Source organism: Panthera tigris, chromosome B3 (assembly GCF_018350195.1).
Source record: "Panthera tigris isolate Pti1 chromosome B3, P.tigris_Pti1_mat1.1, whole genome shotgun sequence".
Classification (NCBI taxonomy): Eukaryota; Metazoa; Chordata; class Mammalia; order Carnivora; family Felidae; genus Panthera; species Panthera tigris.
In genome coordinates, this window is record NC_056665.1 from 72,063,877 (window position 1) to 72,084,275 (window position 20,399).

General features: G+C 49.1%; 1 protein-coding gene across 4 annotated transcripts; it reads right to left on the reverse strand.

The window, feature by feature from the left end:
- Nucleotides 1–2,886: 2,886 nt before the first annotated feature.
- On the reverse strand, nt 2,887–18,327 carry SALL2 (spalt like transcription factor 2). 4 transcript variants are annotated; one of them, XM_015541710.2, is made up of 4 exons: nt 18,231–18,327; nt 7,181–7,495; nt 4,672–6,772; nt 2,887–4,055 (listed from the first exon to the last, which is right to left on the reverse strand). In XM_015541710.2, the coding sequence occupies exons 1-4, from the start codon at nt 18,301–18,303 to the stop codon at nt 3,815–3,817; spliced, it is 2,730 nt and encodes a 909-aa protein (XP_015397196.2). In that variant the 5' UTR covers nt 18,304–18,327; the 3' UTR covers nt 2,887–3,814. The 4 variants fall into 4 exon arrangements, with proteins under 4 accessions (XP_015397196.2, XP_042845295.1, XP_042845293.1 ...); XM_042989361.1 differs by lacking the exon at nt 18,231–18,327 and adding an exon at nt 7,884–7,959; XM_042989359.1 differs by lacking the exon at nt 2,887–4,055 and having other exon boundaries at nt 4,245–7,495.
- Nucleotides 18,328–20,399: the final 2,072 nt, after the last annotated feature.

A 20,399-nucleotide genomic window follows, 5' to 3' on the forward strand; every position in this document is an offset into this window, starting at 1 on the left:
CTCTCTCTGCCCCCCCCCCCCGCTCTCTCTCTCTCTCTCTCTAAAAAATAAGCATTAAAAATTTTTTAAAAATAAGATATTAAAAAATAATTAAACAGTTATAAAAAAACAAGTAAAAGGAAAGTCAGAGTTGGGCCAACTTGAGAGTAATATTAGTGAAGTCTGTCTTGGTCAGGAGAAAGATGTTCCATGGTTTACTAAGTTCCAGGGATGGTAACCAGAGTCTCAGGAGTAGCAGTTTGTGGAAGATGAAAATGTGCCAATAGCATCTAGGCCTTTTTCATGGATAATACAGGTTGAATCTCTGAGAAGCAGATGTGGAGGCAGAATTAGGATTCCAAAAGCTTTAATGAGTAATACCTGTAAAAGGAAAAGCCGGGGAGGGTTGGGAGGAGAGCAGGATTGGGGAGGAAGAACTGTCAGACTATGGAGCAGACCTGACAGTCTCTGCCAGCCCAATGGGGAGTATCAGACTGAAAATGTTCATTGGAGTCCCATGTTCCATGGAAATGGCTAAGCTCCTGTATCATTCACCATCTTGCTCAGTCTTTGGTGGGAGTTTGAAGAGTGTCAATGAGTCAGGCTTCCTGCAGCTAGGTAGCTAGCCAGTTCTTTCCTGGAGGGGACCCTCTGAAGCAGCACATCTCTGGATCAGCCAAAGGGGACTTGGGGTATTTTATATAGGTTCTTAAACGTAACTGCATTTGTCCTTAGGTTGTTGTATGGGTTGTTTATATATTTGAGAGTGGCTATTATGAAAGCTGAATTCAAAAGAATTATACACCCCCTCCCCCTTCTCCATCTTTGCATCATGAGTTATTTCCCTGTCTGGGAACCTGTAGGCCATTGTTTGCCTCTATTTACCACCACCGTATAAAAATATGTTCAGGGGCGCCTGGGTGGCGCAGTCGGTTAAGCGTCCGACTTCAGCCAGGTCACGATCTCGCGGTCTGTGAGTTCGAGCCCCGCATCAGGCTCTGGGCTGATGGCTCGGAGCCTGGAGCCTGTTTCCGATTCTGTGTCTCCCTCTCTCTCTCTGCCCCTCCCCCGTTCATGCTCTGTCTCTCTCTGTCCCAAAAATAAATAAAAAAACGTTGAAAAAAAATTAAAAAAAAAAATATGTTCATATTTTTCTTTATCCTAGACTGAGCTCCCACAGGGGCAGAAGTGTCTTATTTACTTTAGGACACTTGATCTCTGAAACAAAATATATCCTCAGAAATTAACTGAATGGAGGAGCAAAGCTGCATCTTAGGTCTTCTCATAGTGATGCTTTTCATCCATCCAGTTGGAACTGGACTTACTATTGTTTATTTCATATAAAGTGTTTTCTCAAGCTGCATTTATTTACATTCTCAATCCAGCAGGTTAGAGTTAATTCACCTTCCAAAAAGATGATCAAATGAAAAGCAACTGAGAGTGAGAAATGGTGAGGCCTCTGAGGGTGGGGGTTGGAGGCAGCTACAAGAATGAAGAAACTAAAGGCTCTAAGAAGAGACAGAATGAATTAAAGGTGAAAAAAGAAAAGGAAAAAGAAAAGCTGGCAGGTAAGAGAGGTCAATGAAGAAAAAGCAGGAGAGGAGAGTAAAAAGAAGAATAAAAAGGAGACAGAAGGGAAAATAAAGGAGAGCGATGAAGGAGGGGTGTGGGCAGTCAGGTGCAGGGCTGACCTGCCTGAGGAAGTATCCATGAGTAGAAGCCTTACTGACAGGTGCTACCATAATGGGAACTGGCATGTGAAGAGAGGGCAAGTCTAGTTTAATTAGTTAAATGGTATTATCTTATGTCTGATGGGGGTAGGGGAGGTACATGGAATACGATTGGTGACCTACCTCCTTCCACAGGCTGAAAGGAGAAAAAGACTTAACAAAGCTTTGCTAGGAATTAAAGAGGCAGAAGCTGTTTCTTCCCCAGTTGACTTCACAAGATTCCAGGACCTTTTAAAGAGGACCATTACTGCCCTGGTGGGGGCAAGAGGAATCAAATGTTGGTTCTTTACCTTGAATCGAGCCAAGAAAAGGTTTACTCACCTCCTCCTTTCTGTCTTCCAGCCAGCCTCACATCGGGAGTCTAAAATGATGTAGCAAGAAACAGGCACCATCCCTGATCACTGGTAGTAGCACTAACACTGCCATTAATTGGCTGAGTGACTTTGGACAAATCATTTTACCAGCCCCATCCCCTTAGCACTAAGATACAGTGATATTATAATCTTACAAACACAAAAAAAGTCTGGAGACTGTTCTCTTTCAAAACCCAAGGTCTTAGGGTCAAATCTAAACCCTACCACATTGTGGAGAGATAAGGTAAAGAATGTATATATGTTTCATTTCACACTCCCACCCCCCATGTACTTCCTTTGCTGAGAATCCTGCTTTAAATTATCCCGTTGGTAAAAATTATTAGTGTTGAATCATTTTTTATTTCTGTTTATAACACCAGATCTCAAGGATCATAAAGATTAATTCATCTTGGTTCTGCAGATTAAATGATGTCAGCTAGGCTACCCTGGGGCTCAGGAAGGACCAATAAAGAAACAGCTTCCAACCTCCAAACAAAACAAAACAAAACAAAACAAAACAAAACAAAACAAAAACCCCACAAAGCCTGGTGGTGGAAAGTTCTAGGCAAAGAAAAGAATCTAGACAATGACTGCACACAATGGACAAATCCTTTACTTTTTGAGAACATAAACTCCATTTCCACAGGGAAATTACATTCACTGGAGGTTGTTTTAGGACAAGACTGAATAAATTAAATATTTCAACACCATATGTTCAGCTTTGGCAGGAGATGTAGGTGGGAAGGGAATCTCAATGTTAGGGAATGCCCGTATCACACCCCAGCTGGCTATTTAGTTATGAAATAAGGAAAAACACACAAATATTTGGTTAAAACACTTTTAATGAAAAGGGAAAGACACTAATATCTCCCTTGTCTGCTCTTCACATTTTACTATGTTAGGAAGCTCTGGAGCCTATACCTTTGGAGGAGAAACCATCATTCAAGTCAATCAATAGCAGAACCCTCACTCTCTCCCCCTCAGGACTCCTGTTCCAAATGATCCTATGTTAAGAGTAAATACTACATCTCATTACAAGACAGAGAGGCAGGGAGAAAACCACCTAGAGCTCATCTCCCAAGGTCTGGGACTCTAAGAACCAGACGGTGGCAAAGACATAAGCCCTGGTCCATAGACAGGCAAAATGGGGAGGAAACAGGCCTTGAGAAAGGAAGACAAGGAAAATACAAGGGGCCAGGGTACAAAGTAGGGAGTTATCTAAAACTAGGAGCACACTAGTGCTAGGAAATCCCCTATGACCTGAGGTGCATTGCTGCACACTAAGTCACTAACAGTCCAAAAGAACATTCGTGAGACCCATCCAATCAAGAATTCGAGGTCCCCTCCCTCACATCATGCCCCTTTCTTAACCTCACGTGTTCCCAGCAAGCCCTATGCTTTAGCAATGCTCTTCAACTCTCCATCATTCCTCCTTCAATGACCCTCACCAATAATGCTTGTTAAAGACATGAACTTCACATTTCCCAAAAGATCCCACGAGAGACCTGCTGCTAAGACATCTGCTCGTTTCCTAACTTTGACAGGCCATGATGAAGGAAAAGGAGAAGCTGGAGGTGTCTTGGCAAACTGACCAGCCAACACCTTTGCCTGAATGGGAGTTTACTGGGAAGAATGTCCTATATGCTCTTCGTTTCTCCCTACCCCTTAGGGCTGAGCCGCCAGATACAGATATTGTTGTATCTTCATTGCTGGCACCTTCCAGAGCAGGGAAAAGAAGAAATGTACAGTTTGCTACTTTTCTTCTCTGATGGGCTTCTCAGGCACTGCCTTGGATGCAGGAGACCGAAATAGGAAGAGGGGGGCTCTCTTCTCCTTGGCCTCTCTGGATGCCATTGCTGGAGGCACGTTCCCAGCCATAGTTCCTGGGCCAAACAGCACTGGTGGTGCCAGACCTAAACTGGTAGTGGAGGTGGAGCCGGAACTCCGGGGCTTGGTGGGCAGGTCCCTTGACAGGAAAGCTGTGTACTGGTTCCAGAAAGACAGGGGACCTACCCTCACCAGTTGGGCAGGAACATCCTGGGACAGGAAGTCCTGCAGGTTGACCTGGTCACCAGAGAGGAGTGGCACTGGGCCCTCCAGGGACAGCTGCCGGCCCCTTCGGGCTGGGCTGCAGTTCCAAATGTGGGTGCTCAGGTGCACCTGCCAAAGGGAAAGGGAGAGGAAGAAAGGAGAGGGGGGAGAGGGGTCACCCCAGGGAAGCTGGAGGGGGATCCCCTTGGGAATGTGAAAGCTGCAGAGAAACTATTTTCCTCAGGTACAGTGAGTGAAGAGGGAAGAAAAAAATCATCAGGGGGCCATCCCCCTGGCAAGCACAGCCATTTCCAAGCTCAGGGACTAGAGAGAAGCCACGGGGGAAGGACTCAGAGAAAAAAGACAAATAAGGGCTCGTAAATCCTGTGGAGGTGCTTCTACAGAGCTCTCGGTTTCTGCTTCCTGGGTCATGAGCAGGAAAACAGGCTCATGGGATGGTGGGGTCATCTTTTCGGGGAAAGGGGGAGAGCCCCGGGGATGTGATGGACGGTGAGCAGCCTGGGACCAAGGAAAGAGCAGCAATATTCTGAGGGCCGTGGGGAGCAAAGGGTTGTACCTGGTGGTGAGCCAGCAGCATATGCTTCTTGAGGACAGCCCGCTCGAGAAAGCTCTGCCTGCAGAACACACAAGTGAAGAGCGGCCCCTCCTTGGGGTGGGTCTTCTGATGCTCCTCCAGGGCTGCCTGGGCGGGAAAGGTCTGCCCACACACCTCACAGGCCTTTCTGCTGCTGCTCTCTCCCGGCTCCTTTCTCATCGCCTCCTGCGTACTCAGCTCCTCCGCCGAGGTGCCGCCGCCGCCTTCCCCTTCCCGGGTGTGTGCTGACGGTGGGCTCGAGCTCCTCTCTGGTTTGCCCCCCTCTTCCATGCCTCCTGCGGCATCGCTGCCTCCCTGCTCCATGGGCCGTGTTTGATCCAGGCTGTCGGGTGGTGGTGGCGGGGGCGGCAGGGAAGGCTGCTGAATCACCTTCTCACTGCTATCCATCTCCTTCCCAGACGTGGCCACCGCCGCCGCTGTCCCCACTTCCTCCTCTGCCCCAGATGCCTCTTCCGAATCACCTCGCACTGATATCGCCTTCTCACCTCCGCTCTCTGAGCCCCTCCCTGCCAGGGAATCTTCATCAGTCACGTCTTCTTCCTCTTCCTCGTCCTCTTCCTCCTCTTCAGACAGCTCCTCTTCTGGGGATGGCTGCTGGGACGGCTGCTGGGGGAAGGTCCCCACCCCGGAGACTGTGGACTGCTCGGAGCCATTCTCCTGGGCAGCTCCCCCGCCTTCCGAGAGTGTGGTGCCACCGTTGGGGATCTGGCCCCCCAGGTGCATCCGAACATGCTGCTGCAGAGTCACGGCGTTAGTGAACTTCTTCTGGCAGATGGGGCAGGAGTTCTGGGCCCGGGCTGCCGGACTGGCCTTGTGGCCCACGAAATGTGCACGCAGATTGCCCCGCGTGGAGAAAGCTCTGCCACACACTTTGCATTTGAAGGGCCGCTCACCTCCGTGTTGGCCGTAATGCAGGCGCAGGGCCCGAGGACAGCTCAGCACCCGGAGGCAGATGACACACTGGTTAGGCCCAGATGACGCAGCGGTTGAGGTCGCGGGCGCGGAGGTGGTGGGGGCGCCCGAGGCAGTAGACGCCACTGCCACGGCTCCCTGCCGATCAATCTTTTCTACCAGTTGCTGCAGCTTTGAGGTCTCAGAGGGGGAGGCCCCCAAGGGCTCTAGCACATAGGGGAAGGGGAAGCTACCTGTGGACTTAAAGTGGTTGGTGAGCAGCGCCCAGCTGGGTAGCGAAGTCACCAGCTTACTCAGCTGCATTCGGGTCGCCGTGCCGCTTTCTGCCACGCCGGCGATGGCTGAGCCCTCGCTCCCCGGAGGGGTATTTTCATCGGCTTTACTCTTTGGCTCTACTGCCTTCATGAGCACAAACTTATTGAAAGCAGGGAGCGCGGGAGCCGTGGCTGTGCCCGCACCGGTGGAGAGCAGCGTCAGGCTCTCGGTGGCACTAAGTGCTGTAGTGGAGGCCACCAGGGGCTTGCGTTCCACGCCCCCGCCTGGCACCGCCACCTCTTCCTCGGCCTTCTCCGGCGGCACGGACATACCATACGGCAGGCCGCTGCTGGTGATGACATAGTCTAGGTGCTCGGGCACCGGGTGAGGGTTCATCTGCACGTGCGGGTACTTCTCGCGATGCCGGTGAAAATGCACTTTGAGGTTGCCGCGGGTGGTGAAGCGGTTGCCACAGACGTTACACTTATAGGGCCTCTCACCCGTGTGGGAGCGCAGGTGGATCTGCAGGGCACTGTCACTGCCAAATACTTTGGCACAGAAGCGGCACTTGTGCCGTCCGCCAGGCTTCTCCAAGGGACCCATCACTTCCCCGTAGCCCAGCTCACCACTTCCATTCTTTGGCTTCAGGAGCCCTGGGGAGGCAGCAGCCTCGAGGCCTCGAGCTGCCCCAAGACACTGTGCTGCCAAGAGTCCCGTGGTGCCTGGGAACGCCAGGTGAGGCGAGGCAATCAGCTGATCTGTGCTGCCTGGCAGGGCTGGGGAGGGGGCGGGGGCGGGTTTGTGGCTGCGCCCAACCCCTCCGGCAGAAAAAGGGTGCTGTGACCCCAGTGGATGGTAAAGATGGAAGAAAGCCTGCTTGGGCGTTTCTGCCCCCGAGGAGGAGGAGGAGGAAGAGGAGGAGGAAGGTGCCAGGGTCTTGGTGGTCTGGACAGGCTTGATGGGGCTGAAGAGGGGAAGCAGGGGCTTGGTGGAGGAGGCAGTCCCTGCCCCAGGTAACTCGGAGGGACTGGCAGGGGTGCCCACTGTCTGGCCTAAGGAGCCAAGCAGCAGCACCTGGCGGCAGATTTGCTCAGTCATCTGCATCTGATGGATCTGCCGCTGCTGCAGCACCCGCAGCTCTTCCAAGATCAGAGGGATGTTCAAGTGGCCGCTGCCTGCACCTGGGGGCGGAGGTGGAGGAGGAGGAGGGGGGGGTGCGGGGGTGGACTCTGGAGGTAATGGGGTCGCTCCCAGCTTGGGACTAGCCAAGATCAGGCCCCCGCCTCCCCCCGCTGCCGTACCTGTGGCAGCGACCAGGAAGTGCCCGGCAGGCTCCTCTACTCTCCGCTCAGGGCCCCAGGTGGGATCTGTGGGCACAGAGGACCCAGAATCCGGAGGGTTGTTGTGCTCTGCCTCCATGACCCGGGGGCTAGTTTGGCCCTCAGCCCGGGGTTCAGAAGAGGTCGAAGAGTTGTTGGGGTTCTCCTGGCCCCCAATTATCACCATTACAGGGGGGTCAGTAGAACACGCATTCTGGTGGGCGAGGAATTCAGTTGGGTCAGTGAATTGTGCGCAGCACTTGGCACAGACTTGGGGGTGGTCCTCCTCGCTAGCATCACCTAGGGAGAAGACAAGGAGAGAGCGTGGGTGGTGCGGCTGGGTTGGGCAGGCGAAGGCTCTAATTAACAACGAGCCCAGTAACCGCTTGGTGGGGGGTGGGGAGATGAGCTCACCATCAGGCCAAGCCGAAGGCTAGAGCTCAGTGGTGACCCGTCCGGACACGAAACACCCCAGCATGGGGGCAGGGGAGCAGGCACGCTCAAGCTCCTGCCTCCGCCTGCCGGTCCCCCACCCCCCAACCCCGGGCCACCCGCGGGCGCAAGGAATGGGTGTGAGCAGGGGGCCCTACGCAGAGAATCGTGCATTTTATCCCGTCCGCCGAGAAGTCCCTCACCCCGCGCGCGTGCCCTCCGCCCCCACCCCTGCCCAGGCAGGGCCCTACCGCACCTCCAAGCTCCGCCGGCTCCCCGCAGGGCCCCCCGAGACGAGAGCTCCTCCCGGTTTCGTGCGCCATGGTTGTAGGGACGGGGGGGGGGGGGTGGAGGGCAGGGTAGAATGGGAGACAATGGGTATCGGGATGGGGGGAGGCGGCGGTGGCCGCCGGGGTGCGGCAGCCTCTGCACCCAGCGGCCCAGACTGCGGAGATGGAGATCCGCGGCGGCGGCGGCGGCGGCGGCGGGGGCAGGGAGCCGCGGAGGAGGGGGAGGGGAGCGAGGAGGCGCGGAGGAGGGGAGGAGCTGGAGCGAGAAAGCTAGGAGAGGGGAGATGGGGGAGGAGCTGCTGGGGAGCCAGGCAGGAGCGGGGAGTGGGAGGTGGGTGTGTGGGGCGGGAGCCCAGAGCCTAGCAGGTTTCCGGAGGCTCAGTGACAGGTGCTTGTGGGGCGTGGTGGGGTCCACCTTCCCTCGCCCTCTGCCAGCTCCCCCCCTTCTCCAGATGGCTTTGCCTAGACCTGCCCCCACCCCCCTCGGGCTCAAGGGGGCACAGTGGGAAACACAGCTCTGCTCAATAGAGCAAAGCGATAGGCTTCTCTTATTTTTCTTTGGATAAAGGATCCGCTGAGCCTGGAAAACGTGGACTCCAGAGAGGGTGGTCTGATCTCAGAGGTTCTGAGGGCCAGAGTGGGGGGGGGGGAGCCCAGGACATCCACGCCTTATCAAAACCCGCACCCCTAAGTACCCCAAGTTTTGTCCAGTCTTCCTCATCTTTATTCCCACCCTACCCCCATCCCCCTCCACAAAAGAAGTTTCTCAGGGTGGGAGGCTGCAAGGCATAATTTCCAAGGAAGTCATTTCAGGACCCTCCTCTCTGCGGAACATTGAGCCCCTTCACTCCCTCCCCCCCCCCCTCCAGAATAGCCCAATGCAAGTTACTCCACAGATCACCGGGCTCACACCTGATTTATAGACTTCGTGCTTATTCCCGTAGCACCTCCTCTTTAATAGCTCTTCCCTGCCCGTCTTCTTCCTCCATTGCCCTTCTCGTGCAGTACAGGGCACACTGCCACTGTTAAGGACAGTTGGGTCCAGGGAGACGCTGGCCTGCAGGGGCCTACAGAGGCCCATCTAGCTCTAACCTGGGGGGAGGGGAATTCCTGAAACAATGGAGAAAATGCAGTGGGAGCTACGAGGCAGCCTCTCTGGGCGGAAAGCCCTTTCAGCCCCAAGCTGGTTTGAATGCCTAGAAAGGACATAACACTAGCTCACCGCCACAGAGGCCACCTGGTAGTCAGATGGGATAAGTAGGGGTATGATGTCTCTTAGACCAGATACTCTGCGTTCTCTTTCTACCTTGAAATGCGTCTTAATAGGGTTTCCACCTCGGGAAAGAGTTTAATCTTACTTACAGGAAGTGACCCCCCAAGTCCTTAGTTTTGTGGTTTGCCTCGGCATCAGTAAACCCACGATGTTCTAATCCCAGCTCTATCGTTGCCTGGCTGGTAAATTGAGGCACAGTGGTTAATCATGCCACCATTTTCATTTTGTAAAGTGGTAAGATTGTATCTGTGCTGTCTTTCTCAGAGAAATATTGTGGTGACAAAAACTTGGAAAACTCTTGACAAATCATGTTAATATGAACACATGGGACTTTAAATTTGGGGGGGGGGGAGTCCCAAATATTAGGGGTTAGAGAATTTACATTGTCAGTGGCAAAACAATGAAAATAACCTAAAATGCACATTTGCTAAAATTAGATCAGTTTTTCATGTTACTTACTCATCTTATTAATTTCTTTTTCTTAATTTTTAAAAATATTTGTTTTTGAGAGAGAGAGAGTGTGTGTGAGTGGGGTGAGGGGCAGAGAGAGAGGGAGACACAGAATCCAAAGCAGGCTCCAGGCTCTGAGCCTGACGTGGGGCTTGAACTCAAGAACCATGAGATCATGACCTGGGCCGAAGTCGGACGCTTAACTGAGTGAGCCACCCAGATGCCCCATCATCTTATTAATTTCTGAGGTAAGACATTGGTTAATATTGGCATATGCCAATGGCAAGGAATCTTTTCTGGAGGAGTCTTTTTTGGACCTAATGTTGGCACCATCCACTTCACTGTTCAACACGAATTTTGCTCTCTTTTTAAATCGAAAACATTTTACCGAATTATGTTTTGAAACTTTACATAATCATGAGTATCTAAATATTACGAACGACAGCTCTGAAAAAGATGGGCTCTGTGCTTTCAGGACTGACCCTTACAACGAGGGAGAGGGGGGATCTATTTCAGTTATGGAAAGTCACAGGTTCATGCAGTGCTGTTTATTTTTACAGAGCAGGAAATTGAAGCTTGGAGAGGATAAGTGACTTTCCCAAGTTCACACAGTAATTCAGTGAAGCAAGCATTCAGAATTTTGACTCCTGTCCAGTGCTTTCTCAAGCACACCAACATTGTGTGGCTTCTCTAACGCCAGAGAAAGGGCCCTGTGTAGCTCCTACCTGCCATTTGCTGTCTGGCCTCAGTAAGGGAGAGGGAATCAGGTGGAAGCTTTCTACCCAGCATTTGTTAATTAGCATTGAACATTTGATATCAAGTTGCTGTTTTGTCAAGTCTTCCGACAAGAAAAGAAATCCTTTTCTTTTCATCTTCTCCTGGGAAACACTGTCCCCTTTCTTGCTCTTTAATGAAACTTGCTTTCTGATGGGTAATTTGACCTGCACTCTTCTTTAAGGTAAGTTTAGTCCCTGCTGAAAGGTGACGGATCAACAGCCACCTGTAAGAGGAACCCTCTATTTCTCAGCACTTTGCACTCACTGCCTATCCTGAAAAGGGGGGCAGGATTCTTAGGCAGACACGAATGAAGTCATAAACACATGAATAAACTAAGCTGGTTATGGTGTCCCTAGATAGCAGATAAGGGTAGGTAAGCTATCCTGGGTCACAGGCAAAGTCTGGGATGGATGTAGGGACTAAGACCTGGACACGCTTGTTTAAATTTATAAAGAGCCAGAATAACAATGAAAAGAGAAACCAGGTAGCTCTCTAAACTGCGGCTCTAGGCTTGGGAGAGAATGGCTAGGGAGAACAAAGAAAATTAGGTGCGGAGTACACAGCAGGACGGTAGAGTTGAAAAAGCGGTTCTCAAACTTTGCTGCCCATTAAAAAGACTGGGAGAGCTTTGAAACATCCAATATCCAGGCCACACCCCAGATCAATTAATTCAGAATCCCTGAGGGTGGCATCCAGGTATCAGTGTGTTTATAAAATTCCTCAGGCGATGCCAGTGTACAGGAAGGATGAGAGCCACGGTACCTTTCAGAGGACCGCTCTTCCCAGGGAACCTTCTACCCTGCGACTCACAAATCTTACCTGGCCCAAATTAGGACAGAGGCAAAACCAGCTGCCCAGGGCCAAATCTTCCTGTCTGGCTCCCTCTCTGCTCTGCCGGCAGAGAGAGGTCAGCTCCCTCGTATCCAGCTTCCATGAACAGATTTTGATAACGATTTACACCTGACTGTGAATTTAAGTGACTGCGTTGCCTTTCCCAGGGTATGTGCATCTTGAGCTATATTTCTTTTTTTTTTTTTAATTTTTTTAATCTTTATTTATTTTTGAGACAGAGAGAGACAGAGCATGAATGGGGGAGGGGTAGAGAGAGAGGGAGACACAGAATCCGAAGCAGGCTCCAGGCTCTGAGCCATCAGCCCAGAGCCTGACTCGGGGCTCGAACTCACAAACCGTGAGATTGTGACCTGAGCTGAAGTCAGACGCTCAACCGACTGAGCCACCCAGGCGCCCCTTGAGCTATATTTCTAATTTTAAGATAAAGGCTTTGTTCTACACACAGTTCAAGCATCGTCCAGCCACTGAAGAAACAAAGTATACTATGTAAGCACCTGCCTAAACTTACTGTTAGCATTGGGCCAATGCTAACATGAATGGATTCTGTAACTGCTGCACTGTTGCTATAGACTACTTCTAAGGGAGAATGTCCTATCTCCTCTTTGTCACTTCTCTCTCCTAAATACACACACACACTCTTCTGCCAGGCCACCTACGCCTAGTAATGCATCTGTGACCTGTGCAATGTCGTAGGCAAACAGGCATGATAATTTGTACATGGGATGTTAAGTGAGAAAAATATGTTTGTTTCCTAAACAGAAATATCTTAGATCAAACACCGAAAAGGTTTTTTAAGAGACGTTTTTCTCACATCAAAGGGCTCAGCATTTAACAAAGAATTCATACTCTTTTGCTGCTGGTAAGGACTTCAGAGATCTGACCTCCCCCCCCCCACCCCACCCCTGAGCACAGTGATTGAGAGTGCCAGCTTTGGGGTGCCTAGGTGGTTTAGGTGGTTAAGCGTCCGACTCTGGATCCCAGCGCCAGGTCTCAATCTCACAGTTTGTGAGCCCTGCATTGGGCTCTGTGCTGACAGCACGGACCCTGCTTGGGACTCTCTCAATCTCTCTCTCAAAATAAATTAAATGAACTTAAAAAAAAAAAAACAACCAGTGCCAACTCTGAATCAAAAGGACTGAGTTATCGTCCCAGCACTTTCAAGATCTTTGTGATCTTGGGAAAGTTTCTCTATTTCTCTAAGGTTTGGATTTCTCTTTAAAATGAGGGACATAGGGGCACCTGGGTGGCTCAGTCTGTTAAGTGTCAGACTCTGGATCTCAGCTCAGGTCTTGATCTCAAGATAATCGTGAGTTCAAGCCCCATGTTGGGCTCTGTGCTGGGCAGGAAGCCTACTTAAAAAATAAATAAAATATGGGGCGCCTGGGTGGCTCAGTCGGTTGAGTATCCGACTTCAGCTCAGGTCATGATCTCACAGTTCGTGAGTTTGAGCCCCACGTTGGGCCCTGTGCTGACAGCTCAGAGCCTGGATCCTGGTTCTGATTCTGTGTCTCCCTCTCTCTCTGCCTCTCCCCTGCTCATGCTCTGTCTCTCTCTCTGTCTCAAAAATAAATAAAACATTTTTTTAAAATTAAAAAAAATAAAATCAAATAAAAAATAAAAAATAAAAATAAAATGGGGATAGTGTGCTTGGGTGGCTCCGTCGGTTAAGCATCTGACTCTTGATTTTGGCTCAGGTCATGATCTCACAGTTTGTGGGTTCGAGCCCCACGTTTGGCTCTGCACCGACAGTGAGGAGCCTGCTGTCTCTGCACCTCCTCCCCTACTCACTCACTCACTCTCTAAAAATAAATAAACATTAAAAAATAATAAAATAAAATGGGGGTATAACTTCAAAAGGGACTGAAATTCTTATAGATGCTACAACAAGGATGAGCCTTGAAAACATGATGAGACAAGCAAGACACAAAAGGACAAATATTGTGTAATTCCTTTATATGAGGTACCTAGAATTGGTAAACTTATAGAGACAGAAAATAGGATGGTGATTGCTAGGGGCTGCAGAGAGAAGGGAATGGGGAATTATTGTTTAATGGGTATAGGATTTCAATTTTACTTATTTTATTTTTTTTTAATTTTTTTTTTGTAATGTTTTTATTTATTTTTGAGACAGAGAGAGATAGAGCATGAGCAGGGAAGGGGCAGAGAGAGAGGGAGACACAGAATCGGAAGCAGGCTCCAGGCTCTGAGCCGTCAGCACAGAGCCCAATACGGGGCTAGAACTCACAGACTGTGAGATCATGACCTGAGCTGAAGTTGGACGCTCAACCGACTGAGCCACCCAGGCGCCCCAAGGATTTCAATTTAAAAAAAATTTTTTTAACGTTTTTATTTATTTTTGAGACAGAGAGAGACAGAGCATGAATGGGGGAGGGTCAGAGAGAGGGAGACACAGAATCCGAAACAGGCTCCGGGCTCTGAGCTGTCAGCACAGGGGCCCGATGCAGGGCTCGAACTCACGGACCGCGAGATCGTGACCTGAGCCGAAGTCGGCGCTCAACCGACTGAGCCACCCAGGCGCCCCAAGGATTTCAATTTTAAAAGATGAAAGAGTTTTGGAGATGGATGGTGGTAATGGTTGCACAACATTGTGAATATACTTAATCATATGCTTAAAAGTGGTTAAAATGGTAAATTTTGTTATGTATATTTTACCACACATTAAAAAAAAAAATGAATGGAGATGCACCTGGGTGGCTCTGTCAGTTGGGCCTCCAACTCTTGGTTTTACCTCAGGTCATGATCTTATGGTTCATGGGTTTGAGCCCTGGGTTGGGCTCTGTGTTGGGCTCTGTGTTGGCAGTATGGAGCCCGCTTGGGATTCTCTCTCCTTCTCTCTCTGCCCCTCCCCTGCACGCGATGTCTTTCAAATAAATAGATAAATGAACTTAAAACAAATTGAATGGAGATAATAATAGAGTTGGGAGGAATCAAGGGGAAATATGTGCAGGGCTAGCATAGTACCTGCCAAATAGTAAATGTTCCCGAAATATTGGCAAGAAGTTCGATTATTTAAATTTTTTTAACGTTTATTTATTTTTGAGAGCAAGAGAGACAGTGCACAAGCAGGGGAGGGGCAGAGAAAGAGGGAGACACAGAATCTGAAGCAGGTTCCAGGCTCTGAGCTGTCAGTACTGAACCTGACACAGGCTCAAACCCATGAACTGTGAGATCATGATCTGAGCCAAAGTCGGACGCTCAACTGACTGAGTCACCCAGGTGCACCCCTAGAAGTGCTATTATTTAAAGACCAATAACTGAAGCCCCGGGGGAAGAATGGATTCATCCAAGGTCATGTAGCTTCAAGGTCAAAGCTGGATTAAAACCCAGGTTTCCGGGGTGCCTGGGTAGCTCAGTCGGTTGGGCGTCTGACTTCGGGCCAGGTCATGATCTCACAGTTCATGAGTTTGAGCCCCGTGTCAGGCTCTGTGCTGACAGCTCAGAGCCTGGAGCCTGCTTCGGATTCTGTGTCTCCCTCTCTCTCTGCCCCTCCCCAGCTGATGCTCGCACTCTGTCTCTGTCAAAAATAAATAAACTTAAAATTTTTTTTAATTAAAAAAAAAACAACCCAGGTTTCCTGCTTCCTGATCCAGTGCTCCATATTGTACCTGGCCTGAGTTACTTTCTATCTACTCAGAAATATTTTCTCTTTGACCCAGGGGTACCTAGGGCTGAAAGGCTTAGGCTCAATACCCTGAGGGATTATGCTCTCTACATCCATATATAAAGAGATCAGAGCCCTCAGAACTCTCTTTTTGCCTTCCTTCTCCTTTTGCTGCTGTTGCTGTCTGCCAGCTTCCATTTCTCCCTCTAGATCTGTTTGTCTGTTGTCCTGGTTTCTCCTTCTCACTAAATATCTGGGTTTCTGATCGTTTCCTTCATTTCCCAGATGTACTAGTTTACGTTTTCCCTATTCGCATCTCATATGTTCCTAATCCAGATTTCTAGACTCTGTAGGGGAGAGAGATTTTTTTTTTCCTCTCTCCAGAGTTTTTAAGTAAAAAGACTATTTCCTTCTCATCACTTATGTGCAGTAACTATTCTGTTAGGTTTTGGTGTTCTGGTCTGGGAAGCTGAACAAAAACAGGGCTAGAAAACAGGTTTTTCAGACCGTTTCTTGGTGACGTCTCAGGTCACTGCAGAGATGAGGCTTTGGACATGTGCGACAAAGGCTGAGCATTTACTTGTCACGTATGGTAAACGTTGCCCAAAAGAACGCAAAGCCTCCTGAAAACTTCGGTTGCACCCTAGCCTGCTAAATAAATGTCTGCTGATGCTCATGAAGAAGCCCGTAGTTTCACAGTACACCAGAGGACAGAGAGTCCTCCCTACCCTAATTTGGGGGCATGCAGAACAAAAAAGTGTTTCTGGGGTAGAAGGAAAAGTCAGCTGCCTGAAGATCACACAAGCAAATAGAAACCGTATCGATGGAAAAGGAGGGAATGGGAAAGTTATCCGTCTTACACGAGCATGAAGGAATTTTAGGTTTGCTCTGGTACAGCCACCTCATCTTCCAGATGTGACTTGGTGACACTCCAGGGCGTGGAAGTAGCCCCGGAGAATTCTGCTCAGAAAGCCCTTTGCTTTCTTTAGGCAGACCTTCAGAGGTTACTACTGCTTTCTTACTCCTTACCTTTGTGTTTCTGACGTTTCTGGCTCAAAGGCAAAATTCAGCCGGAATTTGCTGCTGCCATCGGATGTGAGCCTGCACTGTTTCTGCGGGGATGACTCTGTAGCAGCAACCCCATGCCCCAGAGTGTTCACAGCCCCAAGTGGGAGCCATAGCACAAGGGGCTTAAGAATCCACTCAGGGCAGTGGTGAAAGATTTCTTTTGACGCCTGCACAAGCTCTTCGTCAACAGTGGTACTACGGGGAGTGGGTGAGCAGACTTGGGAAGTGTGGGGAGAGGAGAAGTTGTCTCTTGGAGGGGGCAGGGGTTCGGCATTGTTCCACAATCCAGCCAGCAGGGGAGCAGGACTGAGAGGCAACTCCGAGGCTCTACGGGAAGTCTCCTGTAGAGCCGGAGGAGGAAACATCCGGCCTGCAGCAGCATTAAGGAAGGCTAATGTGTCCCAGGAGGGAAGGATGCCACCATCATGAACCTCTAAATATGGGCACAGTGGGATCCCAGCAAAGCAGTGACTTGAGGAGAATGTGTTCTACCCAAAACACAGTATGTCTGTTAAAGTTGTTCCATAGCACAGGGGAGCACTGATTTCATCTCAGGTCATTTTTTTACAACAACAGGTGGAAAGGTAAATTTAACCCATGACTCAGTTTTAGTCACTACAAATACATTATCCTAGAGCTTTTCATGCACACATCTCATAGAGAAGGACTGAAGTTCACCAAGAGATGCCTGAAGTTTGGTCAGGTTTCAGCCCTCGCAGGAAGTGCCACTGTCCTCACATATGATAACAATACTTACATGCATTAAGTACTTAGTTATGCTAGGGACTACTATATCACATAAATTGAGCACTTATTTATGCTATTTATCTTTCCAAGTGCTTTACACCTATTAACTCATTCCAATCCTCATGATAGCCTAATGAGGTAGCTAGTATTTTACAGATGAGGAAACAGGCACAGAGAGGCAAAGTAAACGAACCCAAGTTGCACAGCTAACCAGGATTTGAATCCTGAAAGTGTGGCTTGAGAACCCTTGTTTTTTTTTTTTTTTTTTTTTTTTTTTTTGATAGAACCCTTGTTCTTAGTACCACACTGCACTGCCCAGTGAGTCAACTGTTTGCTAAATAGTTTATCCCTGAGGGGCAGAACTTCCAGACTTTTACAGTGTGAACATACATAGCCATATACTGATACAGTATATCCAAAACTTGCCTGAGCCTAAGAATTACCTGAACACTTGCAAAGATATAGATTCCCAGACTCTACCCTGGATCCACGTTCAAGCAAATTTGAAAAATTCTAATTTAGTAGAGTGAGCCCACTAGCCCTGAGCATCAGGAAACCTGTTTTGGTCCTGACAAAGTGCTCTAACTGTTTCTGAGACTTTGGGCAATGTCACTTCTCAATATCCCAAGTTACTCTACTATCTGCCTCTGACTGGACTATTATAGGAATACATAAAGTTCTCCCCCCCACACACACAAAGAAAATCTATTACTTTATTATTTTAAGTTTATTTAATTCCATTAGTAATCTTTACACTCAATGCGGGGCCGGAACTGACGACCCCAAGATCAAGAGTTGCATGCTCTACCTACTGAGCCAGCCAGGCGCCCCAGAAAATCTGTTACTTTAAAAACAGATGCAAGTACGTTAATTCATACTTTTGTTTTGTTTTGTTTCAGCGTGGCCTCCCTTGAAGCACAAACCTGAGTCCCTCATCCAGACCTCTCCTCCAGCCTCTACCCTAGGTGACACGGATCCGCACCCCAAGCCAGGCTGCATCTGACCGACATTAGCTCTCTCCCTCTGGGAGCTCTGATCTGTTCTCAGCTCAGCCCAACAATGAGAAACTTTTTTCTCTTCTCCCTCAGGGGAACCTTCACGTTTATCCAATTCATTCTCTTGCAACCCAACTCTCCAGAAAGAAAAGGGGGGAAAATCCCACCCCTAAGAGACTGGCCTCCAGGTCTGAGGAGGTTACTTAGCAACGACACAAAGACCAGTGAGCAAAGGGGGACCTGAGGAGAAAACTCTTGGGTGGGGAGACAGAGCCAGTTTGAAAACTCCATTTCATCCGGAGAAAAACAAGGAAAACACAAACAGAATCCAATCTGAGAAAAGCCAAGCAGCAGGGCTTCTCCCCCAGCACAGGTCAATGCCTGGCTACTCTCTGCATCCAACTTCTTCAAACCCCCAATGACCAAGTCCTCCCCTGGCTTCACCCGTGGCCCGGGTGCCCTCCCTTGCCCTGGCCTGACCCACACGGGCTGGGACTCAGGGCTCCCGCACCCCTCCCCAGGCACCCACCGTTCTCAGACGCGCTGGGACCTTCGCAGTCCGAGATTAACTGTTGGGGTTTCCGCTGCTTTCGCCGAGACATTCCCGGGTGGAGGTGGGGTAGGGAGGGGCAAAGCTCACTTAGTCCTAACCGGGGTGACCTGGTCTGGTCTCCCCTTGGGTCTGAAGCCAACTGATGCCTCTCCCCCAGTGCTAATCACTGGGAAGCAGAGATGGTCTCCCTTCCCAGAGACAGACAGACAGACTGGCCCGCGCTCCCTCTGATTCTCTGTCCCTGACTCTCTCTCTCTCTCTCTTTCTCTCTCAATCTCTGCAAGTCTTTAAAGGGGAGACGCCCCCTTTTTTTTCTTCAGCTTCTTCCCTACGCTTCTGCAGCTCCCATTGTAAAAGCAAAAATCCTAATCTTTCCGCACACTCTTTTCTTTTGTACTGCAGAGGGAAGGATTTAACCCTCTCCTCACTGCCAGGGCTCAGGCCTCTCCCTGTGCTGTCTGTTCAGAAAATGTCCCTGCTTGTTTTTCTAACTCTTCATCCCAGGTCTCCACAGTGCTTTTTGGTTCTCTCATGATTCGATGCCACCTTGTTTGATGATGCAACTGCTTCTGGGGTGTAAAGCTGAAATAAGAACTTTCTGGTATATCCTGATTATGAGGCCGAGAAGTCAGCTACCACCAGTTGAAACTGGGGAGATGAAAGGCTGGCAAAAAGACTGAGTGTAGATGGACAGTCGTTATAATAAAACTAAATATAAAGAGGGCTCTTTATAATTTAAAGGATATTTTCATATACGTGACATATTTTGAATATTACAGCTCTGACCACTCCTATTTATAGATGATTCTCTTTATTTTCATTTTTTAATGTTTATTTATTTATTTTGAGAGAGAGAGAGAGAGAGAGAGAGGGACACTCCCAAGCTGCCAGTGCAGAGCCCTATGTGGAGCTTGATCCCACAAAACTGTGAGATCATGACCTGAGCCCAAATCAAGAGTCAGCCGCTCAACCAACTGAGCCAACCAGGCATTCCAGAGATGACTTTCTTTGAAGATAAGCAAGAGGTTCAGCGAGGTTAAGTAATCTATCCAAGGTTGCACAGCCATCATGTAACAGAGGCAGGCCTGGAAGCCAGGTACATCTGATGGCAGGCTAGCATTTTTTTTCTCTATATTGTTAAAGGTACAATAAAGGTACCAGGCTCCTAGCATGAAAAAAAAAAAGTGATTGGTCTTAAGGAATCTCATTTAAAATAATGGGGCTCCTGGGTGGCTCAGTCAGTTGAGTGTCCTACTTCGGCTCGGGTCATGATCTCACAGTCCGTGAGTTTGAGCCCTGTGGCGGGCTCTGTGCTGACAATTCAGAGCCTGGAACCTGCTTCAGATTCTGTGTCTCCCTCTCTATGTCCCTCCCCTGCTTGTACTCTCTCTCTCTCTCTCTCTCTCAAAAATAAAATAAAAACATTAAAAAATAAAATAACAACAGAGCTAGTGACTTTTTTTGTTTCTCCCACATCACAGCTCTTGGTGCTGAAGGGATACTACATCTGAAAGGATGATACAGATGAGTTCTATCTACTCCAGAGTAGAATCTACAAGGAGGCACCTCCAGCTCAGTATGAAGGAACTTTCTAATAGTGTAATGGACTTTCCAGTAAATGGGTAAGCTCTCTGTAGTAATCTCTCACAGAGGCTGAAAACTGACAAGGATTCTGCGGAAAGAATTTCCTCGTGGATATCATATTTGACCTTGAAAAATGTCTCTGTCTCGAGAGGGAAACTTACCACAAGACACTCTTTTTTTTTTTTTTAATTTTTTTTTTAATGTTTTTATTTATGAGACAGAGAGAGATAGAGCATGAGCAGGGGAGGGGCAGAGAGAGAGAGGGAGACACAGAATCCGAAGCAGGCTCCAGGCTCTGAGCTGTCAGCACAGAGCTTGACGTGGGGCTTGAACTCACAGACTGTGAGATCATGACCTTAGCCGAAGTCGGGCGCTTAACTGACTGAGCCACCCAGGCGCCCCACCACAAGACACTCTTAAAGACAGAGAACAAACTGAGGGTTGATGGAGGAAGGGTGATGGGTTAGATGGATGTTGAGTACTTGTGATGAACACTGGCTGTTGTGTGGAGGTGATGAACCCCTGAATTCTACTGCTGAAACCAATATTGTACTGTACGTT